The 13,683-nt window shown below is 32.3% G+C and overlaps 1 protein-coding gene across 2 annotated transcripts in view; it reads left to right on the forward strand.

Annotated features, from left to right (window-relative positions):
* Nucleotides 1-13,683, forward strand: part of LOC137402059 (uncharacterized) — a 263,439-nt gene extending 249,756 nt beyond the window's left edge. Inside the window, exons 1-7 of one of the 2 annotated variants that reach the window (XM_068088538.1) lie at nt 1,312-1,393; nt 3,861-3,950; nt 8,245-8,323; nt 9,973-10,096; nt 10,864-10,971; nt 11,850-12,164; nt 13,021-13,683. In XM_068088538.1, the coding sequence (XP_067944639.1) occupies nt 3,940-3,950; nt 8,245-8,323; nt 9,973-10,096; nt 10,864-10,971; nt 11,850-12,164; nt 13,021-13,292 (909 nt within the window). In that variant the 5' untranslated portion in view covers nt 1,312-1,393; nt 3,861-3,939 and the 3' untranslated portion in view covers nt 13,293-13,683. Of the gene's footprint in view, nt 1-1,311; nt 1,394-3,860; nt 3,951-8,244; nt 8,324-9,972; nt 10,097-10,863; nt 10,972-11,849; nt 12,165-13,020 lie in introns of those variants that run through there. The other variant, XM_068088534.1, reaches the window with a different exon arrangement.

Here is a 13,683-nt window from a genome sequence, read left to right on the forward strand (position 1 = left end):
TTTGATATGGCAAGTAACACAGCAAGTACAGTTCTCTCTTCCTTTGATATGACAGGTAATACAGCAAGTACTCTTCTCTCCTCCTTTGATATGACAGGTAATATAGCTAGTGCTCTTTTTTCTTTTTTGATATGACAGGTAATACATCAAGTACTGTTCTTTCTTCCTTTGATATCACAGGTAATACAGCTAGTGCTCTTCTCTCCTCCTTCGATATGACAGGTAATACAGCTCGTGCTCTTTTTTCTTTCTTTGATATGACAGGTAATACATCAAGTACCGTTCTCTCTTCCTTTGATATGAAAGGTAATACATCTAGTACTCTTTTCTCTTTCTTTGATATAACAGGTAATACAGCTAGTACTCTTCTCTCTTCCTTTTGTACGACAGGTAATACAGCTAGTGTTCTTTTTCCTCCTTTGATGTGACAGATAATACAGCAAGTACTCTTCTCTCCTCCTTTGATAAGACAGGTAATACAGCTAGTGCTCTTTTCTTTTCTTTTGATATGACGGGTAATACAGCAAGTACTTTTCTCTCCTTCTTTTATATGACAGGTAATACAGCTAGTACTCTTCTCTCCTCCTCTGATATGACAGGTCATACAGCCAATATTCTTCTCTCTTCCTTTTGTATGACAGGTAATACAGCTAGTGCTCTTTTCTTCTCTTTTGATATGACAAGTAATACAGCAAGTACTTTTCTCTCTTCCTTTTGATATGACAAGTAATACAGCAAGTACTTTTCTCTCTTCCTTTTGTATGACAGGTAACACACTAGTTCTCTTTTCTGCTTCAACAGGCTAAAATCCATTTCAAATATTTGTGCTCTATCGGCGTGTTTCATTGTCAATCATTGGCCAGTTGGTCAAGTAACTGTTGTTATTTTGTTGGATCAATTTTAGTTCATCTTGAATGCTTTTAGTGTTGCCTATGCACCATACCTAAGAAACATTATTTTATTTGAAAATCCACTCCTTTAACACTGTAAAGTGTTACTTTAGACTAATCGTAGCAGAAATAATCGCATTATAATAGTATTAATACTGTAGCTTTTTAGAGTTATTTTAAAGTCAGGAAAGTGTTTAAAGTGCTTTAAAGCTCTTTCAATTTTCTTTCAAAAGCAAATAGAAAAAATAGTTGAAAATGAATGACATGCATAACCCTCACTGATCACTCATTGGACAATAACTTTACAACCTGAATTCACCATTAATCATTACACTTGAGTGACTCCGCATCGTTGCCACAACGTAATAGATTTCAAGAACCATCACTTCTTTTCTGCATTAGATATTTCATGTTATTGTTAATACAAGCCATAGACTACGCATGAAGAGACAAAAAAGTGTTCAATAATAACAGAGGAGTACCAGGAGGCTTCTAACAGATTGGTATGATGTCACAAAAACTTTCTAAATACACTTTGCTATAGTTTAGTAGTGAGAGATCACAGGTTATCGCTCTCTTTAGCCATAATTTAGGTGTTTGATTTATGCATAATAAAAAACTTCATGATATAATAGTTTTTGTTTAAACAACTGGTTTCTAAGCTACATTTACTGACTTTCCAGTTAAAGAGACACTGCAGATGCATGTCTATGAGATCATTGTAGAATGTCAGTGCATAAAGGAATACAATAAATTTAATACAGGGATTCTATATGTAGATCTAGATTTTTTTGTGTGAATCTAGAGCTCACATTTGTTATAAAATACAAATATTCAGATAATAGATATTGGAGAGGGCAAGTTGGTCGTACTGAATGCAACATAGAGCTTTTAGTTGGTGCTTGTAGATCTACGGTGAGTGTGATAAATGTATTATAATAGCCCTGACAAGCACAGATTGAATACATGCTACATGCAGCTAGACAGGGCTTATGTGTTACAGTTATATTGCATAAAAATCTCTTGTTTGTAGTTCATACAATTAGCACTATTACTTAGTAACTGGCAGCTGAGACATTGTCAATTATAATTGCTGAAAAAATAGATGCAACCATTGAGCCACCCGCTATAGACACTTATTTATCTTTTGTACATAAAGTTTTACCCTTTCTCTGTTTTTGCCTTTTACTTGGATATCTTTCAGCAATCTCTTCTCTGTGCTTCTCATAGAAGTTTTCTTACTATGTCTTAATTAAGGTATTCATAGGTTCCTATTAGTTGATATTTGTTTATCATAAACCTGGTCCTAAACAGCAGCATAATTTTTAACTGGCATAATTTCTAGGCTTAAAGTTAACTTTTTCATAAAATAGTATTGACTTTGTAGTTGATAAGATGAAATTTGAGTAATATCTTTACACTCTTTACTGTAATAAGAGCAGAATCCGACTGCTTGTCAATCTGAAGCCTAGCTAAAAGCGGTAAGAAAAAGAATGAACTCTCACCGGACTCAAACACAAGGTCTGAGATTCAAAGGCACATGCAGTACCACTACACCACTCAATCACCTTGCTGCCCCATAAAATAATCACGGCTTTAGTGATTTACACACGACAATCTCACACCTTTCAAATGAGAAATATAGCATAACTTTTATATATAATAGTAGACAGCTAGTGTTCTAGTATATATTAAAAAATCATGCTTGTTATCTTGCTTAACCAATATCATCAAAAATCTCTGCTGAAATGCTAGCTGTTTGATGTTTATCTATGGAGGACCCTGCACCAAACTATTTATTTTGAAAGGTATATTCCTTGATATAATTTATTTTATAAATATCAGACATCAATTTGTAACCAGTGTAAGCTAGGGCTATATTTTTGAAAGTCTGAGCTGGCTTGATTAAAAATGCAAGATCCATTTTTGTCAGTGCAGGTAATATAAATTTAAAAACAGTCATTGACTGAAAACCCGCATTAAACAAAGTATTTGTATCTGTGTGACAGTCAAAAATTAGCCAATGGATTTGTTTAGCTTACTTTTTACAATAGCATTTGTGTTTTTGCTTTCTGTATGACTCTAAAAGAATGCTTAAACTTCATACAAAAAGCTATTAATTAGCATGAAAACTTTAGCTCGGTTAAATATGGATGAATTTTTTTCATTATCAAATATATTATTTAATAATGAATAATATTCAGTTAAATATGGATAAAATTTATTCAGCCAACTGTGGTGCATTAATCATGAGGTAAATTTATAGCCACTTGAGCAATATCTCATCTGTAAAAAAAATTGTTGTAGTCGGTTTAACAGAGTTCTGAAAAAAAAATCAAATCATCGACTAAAAAAAAAACTAAAAATTGAACAGCTATAGCAGTTATATCTATGATAGCAGCAGACTAAAAAATGTTATGTTGTAAACAACTTAATACTTTATATGAAATGTTTTTCTGTCAACATAAAACAGGATAATCCTTGGTGATAAGCTTCCTACCGTAGGGTAATTAAAACAGAAAGCCTAGAGTTATTCACATTTATCATTATAAAACATTCCTCGCCAATCTTGTTTTGGCATGAACCAATCAGCCACATTCTACTTAACTGGGACAAGATTCGTAGATGGCTCCAAGCGAGGAAGCAGGGAACCTTAATTGGGCCACTGCGTAAACACGTGCACAGCTCACTCACCACTCAGCCTGTTTCTAGAATGTAACAATATAGAACAGACAGATGTAGCTCCATCCTTCTATAATGATTAAAATAACCATCCTACTCCGTAGCTGCTCTCAATGTAAAAATCAATTACCAGTCTAGGCATTTAAAGTAACACTAGGTCTTTTATAGATTAGCTGGATCAGAACAACTATAGTTACAGGTCATACATGCTTGATGGAAACTTTTTTATAATTGATAAATTACAAAAAAATCTCTATTCAGTGTTATTGTTTTTATATGATATTTCAGCTATTGACAGAAAGCAAAGATAAAAGTCAATAGATCAAAAGATAAAGGCAGATACAGAAAAGGTACTGGCTGTGTTACGATGGAAGACAGGTGAGACAGAGTGCTGTTCAAAATAATATGCTTATGTTTGCATACTAATTTTTGTTGATTAATATTTCTTAGTGTTATAAGACTGTTAGAAGATGAAATTTGGTGATAAGATTATTAGAAAATCTTGTAAGTTTTGACTCGCTGAACCTCCTTTTCTACAATATGAATGTGAAAGCAAGGAAGCAGCTGTGATGTAGTGATCTAGAACACCTGATCAGCAAACAAGAAGACGGGGTTCTGGTTTCTGAAAAGGCTATCAATGCTAGTACTAAAATCATTTAATCTTTATTTGCTGAGATTGTTGGCAGATACAGGTCTGGTACATTTTAGGCGCCTGAACTGATTTTTAACTTAGCCTAGTTCATGCCCTGTGACTTTTGCTCAGATGTATTGGCAGTGCCTTTCATTTGATGCAGATAAATCACCAGTGAAAGAAGAACTCAGCCTAGTCATGCTTTCATGTTTTGGCAGAGTTGTAAATCTTTGGCAATATCCTTTACATACAGTTCCTCATACCTAAATATAATGAAATTGTGTATGCCTACTGTATGGTGTCTAACATGATCTGGGCAGCAGACTGAAGGCTATATAGAAAGTTATATAAAGTGGTTTGGCAAGTAGTTTGAAGGTTATTTAGCAACAGCTTACAATTTGTACAACTAGTTGGCAAGGCAACAACACATTTTTGAATGGAGAATATAAAAATTAAAATTTTTAATCTTCTACAATGCTATTAGATTACCAACTTTTAAAACACATTGGTTCAATAATTCCTGATTTTTGTTTATTATTTTTCTTTTTTTGGCATGTAATTAAGAACATCTTTTTGCTGTTGATTACCAATGTTGATTAAAAGTTTTACATACATAACAACTTGAAGTAAAATTGACGAAAAAGTTTGAGGCGGTTTTGAAAACAAGTGAAGCCATCTAAAGCTATTAGCTTCCAGCACTAATAAAATTAATGGAGGTCTATGAATTAAAAATAAATCTTTTCAATAAAAGTCTAAAAGAGTATATTAACAAAAATACTGCGTTCCATCAATTTCCCCATCATTTCTGTCCCTTCCATCTTTTGGTGTTGTAAGTGTCAATATTAATGCCGCAAAATCTAGTTTGTTTTCAGCGGTTTTGAGTGCCAAGCATATGAATTACTCCTTAGGAGGGCGTAAAGAAATACACATATAATGAACCAAAGAATAGGCGATGAATCGATAGACCATTGTTCATTATAGTTAAATTCTTTCAACAAACCCTTCAAAAACATCACTCTCTGCACCATGTAGGTCAAGCAAAATTTTTAAAGGCTTTCCTGTAGTTATGCATAATTTAAAATTAGTTTCATAAATTGATTTTTACTATCACTTACAAAAAAGTAGTTTTTTAGAGCTGTTCTTCACTAATTTATAAAGATACAAAGTCATAAATTTAGTAAATGCCAAAAAAACTCATAAAAATCAAAGTTCCAATAAATATAACCAACAAACATTAACCAATTAACATAATCAATATGCCTAATGTTATGGAAAGATAATGAACAGAACACAAAAGACATAAAATTAACACATGCAATCAAACCTCTACTTACCTGTATTAGAATTTCTAACATACAATGAGAATTCCTTTAAGCAACGTAATTTAATATAGTGATAAAATTTGGGGTGCTAGAACCACTTTATTCTTTTTGTAAACTACCTTGTATTAAGTTGTTCATTTGCCTAATTTTCTTTGGTTGTATTTCAGGTACTTTTGGCATGTTACACCATGTTTTTATACCAGTTGTTTGAATTCAAAACTCATCGATTTTTGTTTTTACTTCTTTACATGTAATTTAGCAGACGGTTTGTTTGAACTGAAATACTTAACAAAGAGATGTATAGCTTAATATCATGCACTTACATAATTAAATTTGAGTGCTTTTACTTTAATAATGCTGCCAAAAGCTAAAGAATGAAATAATAATTACTTAAAAAAATTTCAAAAGCTGACTGACAGCTGTATAAAAAAGTATCCGCTTGTTTCATTAGTACATTGACTAACTGATTTCACAATAGTACAAATAAAGAAAAGAAAAATATAATTTTATTTGAGCAACATTCATTAGTAAAACTAATATTTCAATTGTAATTTGTCTGAGTATTTAAAAAAAATCAACTTTCCAAAATTTGCTGATAGGAGACCGTCTTAAAATAGTTTAAAAAGATTTTATATACATATTTTTAATATGTCAACAAAATAGTATGTTTTATATACAATAAACTAGGCATTTTTAAAGCTGCTAAGATAGTCTTGTTAGTGACTCCTCTTCTCTTTTAAAAGTTAATGTTGTCTTAAAACCTCTGTCATTGGTGGCTTCATTAGGTTTAATTTTAACTGGTAGCAATGGTGCTACTACACAATCATGATTACATAATTAGACAATTCCTTAACTAAACCATTCTCATTAAGCTAAACCAGGTCTTGATAAAATAATCAAACATAATGCTTCTGGTGTTATCTATGCAAAACCAAACTTTTGATAAGATTTGTAGAGTACTGCTTGCTTATAAAAAATACCTGATAGTCTTATTTCTAAACTTAAAGGCAAATGTTATCTTGAGTGCGGCTGATATAAGTCAACTAAGCACTCGTATTTTATTAGTGAGAAATTAACTTTCTACAAACATATTTTTACAGAAAAAACTGGTCATTTGTCATGTTCTGATGGCAACAGTTCAGTTTCTGCATAGTTCAGTAAAATCTGTCTGGTATATCTTTTTGATAGCACAGGCAAAATAACGGGCGCTTTTAAACATATACAGTTATAGGAATATATCTGTATATATGGCTAAATATATAAATTTTTGGAATTTTTAACAAAATATTTTCAAAATTGTTTTAGAATCTGTTTTTTATATCTAGAGTAAAAACAATATGTGGACCTTTAAAAGCCCTCTTACCTAGCTTGATTATCAGACTCGTATGCAAAATGATACAATCATATACACATACATACTTATAGCCAAAAAGTAAAAAGCTAAGCTTCAATGAAGTTATATGTAACTAAAAGTTCAAGATGTTGTTGACAAGAAAAAACGAAGAAACAGTATGTTTTTTTGGTAAAATCTTGACTGTTTTTCGTTCAATAAATTTTGTGAAATATAACCTATTGTCACATTATTTGTGGTTTACAGCAATCCGTTATGTTATGTTTGTTACTCCTCTGCCCATGCCTCCATTGTTACAGACCCTTATTTTGTATTTTTCTAAGAGAGTTGAAAGATTTGCGGGTCTAGACAATAACATTGTAATATGTGATAATCTAAAGTTAGCTGTCAGATTAGCATGCTAAGCAGTTGCAGGAGATCTGGTAAATTAGTCAACGGAAAAACACATTTCTAGTCAGAAGAGGTTATAATGTGAGATTTAATATATTTGCTAGTACACTCAACAATTTATTGTTCTTTGTAATATTTTTAAAGACGGTCATCATTAAAATGGCTCAAATAGTGTTGAAAAGTAAAACAGTTTTTATTACTCTATAATTGATCCTAAACCCAATAATGCATTTTTATACAATAAATATTCATCAGGCTCTACTTTCTTACATTTGTGTTCATCCCTTTCTATATTTTGCCTGCAGCAGAGGTAAAATATAGACTTGTCACTATGGCTATTTTTATATTAAAAATGAGTTTGACTCTATTACCACTTCTAAAACACGACATAGCTTGACATTTACACTCTTGCTAAAAGAGAAACAAATTTGATGTTTTTACCTCGAATCTATGGTTTGAAAAGTCGATAGTCTTACATCACAGCCACATCTCATCATATATAAGTCATCATCATATCAAAATAATAATCTTCTATTATATGTGTCAAGCCTAACTCTCTTTCCAAAGCCATATATGTCATTGTAGTATATGACAAAGTCATATATATTCATTACAGCACAGATGTTTAGTATTATTAATTAAAGCTACATTTTGTAGTTTTAAAATTCATGTAAGATTGAATCTTTCATTACTCATGCAGACACCAAAAGGGACAGTTTAGCAGGATCTCATATCAACTTGTGTGTGACACCATCATCTTGGAATATTGCTCGGCAATAACCCAATATTACAATTAATATGCATGCATGACATTTCTCCCTGTTGTAGATGTTGCATTGGTTAGATTATCAGATACTTGTTGAGTAGATCTATGTAGATCGACTGATAGAAATCGGTAGACAGTAGATCTGTGTAGCAAGGTTAAACAACTTTTTAAAACTGATTTAAATTTCTAATATTATTTTGTTGTTTCTGCAGACAGGCAAGCGACAGTTTTCCCAATGAGGGATTCACAAGTTCCCAGAGCCAGCTCCATTGGTCCAACAGTTCTCTAGAGGTAAATATGTTACAACCATCAAAAGCTTAAAAATTCTGAGGTCATGCTAATACGTAGTTATAAGAAAGACTTAAAAAACAGCATAAGCTATCATCGCATAGGCTTACTTACTAAAGCTCATAAATCTACTTTGTCAGAATCAATAAAATGCATTTGCTACTCTGGCTCGCCAGTGCCTTCCATTATCAGTATATAGTACAAGTACCGTAGGCCAATGGTTAGGCTGCCTTCATCAATGTGTCATTTTTAGCAGTAGTATTATGTATCTCATAGTGAGGGACCAAATTTTTTTTACTTGTCTGTTGATTTAAGATAATTTCTGAGATATTTGTTAGGAGTTATTCTTTAAAGCATTGTTAATTTAAAACTGCATAATGTTGGGCGTAAAATGCTAAAATAATGATGCAGTGATGTAGAAATTTCTCGCTCAATGAAAGCTACACACATTGCTACAATTATTTGGTTCAGAAAATGCTAACACTTTTTCTTACAGTACGTGTCAAGAGGGTTTTGCTCCTAAGAAGCATTTGAAATGCAAACATCAATTGAACCAACTTGAATCATTTTCTGTTTGCCAGTTTATTTAGTTACCATGAAAGTTAAATGAAGCACATTCAACAGAAAGTCAAAAGGGTGGCAAATTTAACACCCTGTGTTCTGTACTCTGACATACGTGGATCTTTGCAAACCATTATAGATTTCCAGCTATTTAGTAAAATTTTATGGTTATGTTAAAATCAGATGATCACAAAGTTGTGAATTGGAGATGAAACTAAGGGCAACGTTGTAGTAAATTTAGGCATAATGAAACTCAGTAAAAATAATGATATTAATGAAAGTAGTCATATTGTGAATATTTGTCTGCAACGAATGATGTTTCCAAATTAATGATTGTAGATAAAATAATTTTATGCTATAAGCTTGCGATTGTTGAAAAATTCAATACATTTTCCCCGAATTTTTATAGGCTCAAACAAAAACTTCAATTGCTTCCTCCACTAACACTGAGTTGACAACTCTAATCATATCTGCAAAGACTTTAGAACTCAATGTTGTTATAACTAAAGCTTCTCCAACTTCTGTATGTAATAAAACACATATTCTTTTTGTAGCTGTGATAGTAGTGGTCAGCACTCAACAATAGTTAGTTGACTATTGTATAGAGTTGAGGTGTGCCATAAAGCTTGCATATCAAATATCATTAATACTTAGCAATACGTGAAATAATAATGTAAGCCATGCTATTTGTTTTTCTTTATTTATATATTTGAACTTAATATATTCTATATTGTGCAACCTGCTCTCAAAAACATATTTAATGTAATACCTTATTAATATAAAATATGCATTTATTTTTTGCACATATATTAGTCGATTCCAGTTATTCATGCTTGTTTCTGGATTTGAATATGCTAATTTCATACTGCAATAATATTTTAAACTGCATAATAAGTTAGCTTACTCTTTTAAGGTAGATTGAATTCAGTCCCGTGCATGTAGCAGCTCTGTTTATACCCTCTTGCAACAAATATGGAACGCACACCTGTTATAGTTGTTAGTAAAATCAAAATATAAAAACTAGCAACACTTTCATAGAGACTGATTGCTAATCAATTCAACATCCTCAATGTAAGTTATATGCATTGTAGATTTTTTCATCGGCTCTTGCCCAGCAAACCTGTAATGACTATTTGAAACCCAAGAATACACCAAACTCAGACCCAAGCTATTCAACAGCTTCAGGAAGTGCTCAACAGAAACCTTATTCACAAAGTATACAACTTACTTCATTGATAATTCACATTTATAGACCTTTTGACACAAATATTGAAATGAGGAAAATTGGCTATGTAATAAGTTTAAATCAATATTGCATTGTATTTATTTAGTAGCAGTTCAACATTACTGACTTTTAAACTACCCAAAAATATACTGCCCAGCAAGACAAAATGGTGGTTAAATAAACAGTTCGTAAAAAAATGAATGTTGGTTCTCACTAATGTTCATAAATGACATGGATATGTCATTGGCTGATAACTCACTAAAACTGGTGTGTACACCTTTTACTTTTTATTTTTGGTTAGCATTGTGAATAGATATACATCTCACAAACTTGTTTTTCAATGCCTAGTACTGAACCGTTAACCAAATAACTTAAAGCAGTTTTGGTATATCTATTTCATCAGAACTGAAGTCTAAAAAAATTGACTTACAACAAATAACTTGCTTAGTTAACTTGTGTCAAATATCTTGTAGTAAGTTGACATAGCTGTTGGCTCTTTTGATTTGTAGTGAGCAAATCATCCAAGTATTGCCTTACTAAAATGCATATTCACAGAGTTTGTGTTCAGAAAACAGTATTCAATGACAGGTTTCTTCTCCAGAAAAATATATCACAATCATTAAAAGTGCTGATTTGTTTCTAGGACCTTAATTTCTAAAAATAATTGAATCCGTAATTGAATTGCGGAAAATACTTTGACCAGTCTCTGTCATTCCGATAAAATTGTCTCAAGTTATAAACCATGTTGGTTTTGTAGATATTGTAATAGAAAAGAAGAAATGCATAGCAGTTACTATCATCCTTGTCTGTGTGTTTACCACAATCGTTGTTGGCGGTTTTACCTTCATGGGAAAACATTTATCAGGTTGGTCGAGATATAAACACATATTTATCATATTCAATCGGAAACACCATTGTATAAATCTTGATAGCGTCGTTTGTTCGAATATCTTTATTTAGCAATTTTGTTCCTCAAGTATAAAACATATATTTGACATTGCTTGACTGAATGCATTTTTTACACAAGAAAGCAGTACAAATGCTTTATTTTGGATAAAAAGTGATACTAATAAAGTTACACCTTAAAGGTTGCAATGACCTTAGCTTGACCTCGGTAGATCTACTGTAAGTGTTACTCTCAAGGGCACCACTTTGTGCACTGTGCTACATTTATACATTGATGAGACAATAAAAATACTGCGAATTCCCAAAAAATGGATGACTTCAAAAACTACTGCTTTTAAAATCACCGGAAAGAGAAAAAGTTCTAATGAAAAAGATATAAAAGAAAAAAAGTTGCAGAAAACGCTCGTCAAAAATCAACAAGATAAAATATCCTCTGTGTATTAGGACAATCAAACTATCACCAATATTTTGGAGTTATCTGTCAAATAAGAAAGCACTCCAGCAGTCAGAGTAAGCAAAATACTGTAGCAGAAATACTGAGTGAAAGTTATCTCTACAGAAGAAAAGTCTCAGAAAAAACTGCCGTTGATGGCTGTAAAAAAATAAAAGGATTGGAATAGGTAAAAACTCACAAGAATTGAACTGCTGAAGAGTTCTCTGCAGCTTATCAGATGCATGCTAAATAATATTTTATGTTTTATTAACCAAGTGTGCTTGTTACTTATTTTCTTGTAAAGGTAGCCTATGAAGGGTGACACACAAAAATATTCAAAACATGTGTACCTGTGTTTCTTATTAAACTTAAAATATGTAGTGACTCTCAAATTTTGGTTGCAGAAAATGCTGGCACTGATAGCAATATTGATGCAATTTTTAAACCTTCCACCACCACATCAGATTTTGGTGAAGACACTAGCTGGCCAACTACTACAGAAACTCTCTCAGCAATGAGCGTTTCTAGTGAACCTGACACTACTCCATTCACAGCAACCATTCCTGTAGAGTGCCGCACTGCTCAAAATCTATCTGAATACTGGAGGATGGAGCACCATGGAGGTGATATAAGACCACGACTTGATCCAGAGTCTGAGATCGGATACGCGTGTGATCTCCATGAGAGCTTAGAATGGTTTCGCTTTGTAGGAGCAGCAGGTATGTCATTTAGACATTTGAAACTTAGTAAAGACTGAATATCTTGGAATATACAAAGAATAGTCCACACATAATATTTTTAGAATACAGCATAATCAAAACATAATATTAATCAACATAAATATGATTGAGTTACAGAATTCATGCAAATGTAAAAGCTTATCATTATTCTATAATAGCTGACGTTTCCTAACCTTGTTTTGGTTTCACATGATTTCATGAAGCACTGTACTGATAGAAGATAGGAGCTGCTGCTTCATTTAACACTCCATATAATAAAGAGTTTTTAGTGTGCTCAAGTCACTTATTGCATAAAATAAAATTGATTGTTTTTTGTTATTATTGCTGCAAACCAGTAGATGGTTAAGCAAAATGATGAGTACACATGAGATGTTTTTTAACAATTTTACATAGAAGAGGCTGAAGTAGACAATTAAATTTATCTTACAAAACACTTTTTGCAGTTAGATGTGAAAATGTGTTGTGCCTTTATTTATTTTTGATTTTATGAAAACCAAGTTAACATATTACATAGGTGCCCTTTTCTTCGTCGCACAAAGCTTCTGGCCATTCTCTAGAATTTATACACCCTCTATGTAACCGGACTACATAGTTAATTACAGTTGCACTGTCTTAATAGCTGCAAGTCATCTGCCATTTCCATATTATGTGTGTTCATAAGCTGGCTTAGGAGCTTTTATTAAACACTGTCTAACCACCATTTTTATTGCTTCTTCACCATTTGAAAATTGAAAAATATATCATAGGCTGAAAATGGTCTTTTTTCCCGTTGCAGTTGGCTGTAAAAAACATTATAAAAATTATTGACAACAATAAATGCAACTCATACTTGCAGGAAACCGTTTTTTAAACACATGCCCACCCTTCAGAAGTTGTGGAGGGCAATTCTCTTTCTGGACAGATTCAGAAATGCCTCAAAAGATTGGAGTCGTCTCTCGTATATTTGTATATTCGAGATATTCTGAGGAAACTAACTGGAGCTGCAGAGGGGCTATCGAGGATGCATATGTAATAAGATGCTCATGGGACACTGATTATGATTTTGTGTACAGAGTTGATGGCCCAAACGAGAATGAATGTTTTGCCGCATTCTGTGGCATGAGCTAAGTATACTGGATGGTGCAGTTTCTTTCAGTTAGTCTCTGCAAGTCAGTATTCTGTCCATAGACACCTTGTTGCTTGATATTCTCTTAGCTCGCTGAATGTGTTTATAATATGTAGGTTTGCATCACCAACAAACAATAACGAAATACCAAAAGCATACATATTCAAGAGTCACACACCCAAACATTGTTTTGATATGTCATGCATCAAAAAAGTTTTCCAGCATGTACCAGACACCATAAACTAAAAAATGCATGCAAAGCAACAAACACTATGCTGAAAATTTTTTGTATTTTTATGACTTCTTGTAATGTTCACAATACTTGTAATAAAATATATGGTATCTTTTATACCATAGGAGTGTTTTGAGTTGTTGTTGCAAAAAACTACTAGT

This window comes from Watersipora subatra, chromosome 1, assembly GCF_963576615.1.
Source record: "Watersipora subatra chromosome 1, tzWatSuba1.1, whole genome shotgun sequence".
In the NCBI taxonomy this organism is placed as follows: domain Eukaryota; kingdom Metazoa; phylum Bryozoa; class Gymnolaemata; order Cheilostomatida; family Watersiporidae; genus Watersipora; species Watersipora subatra.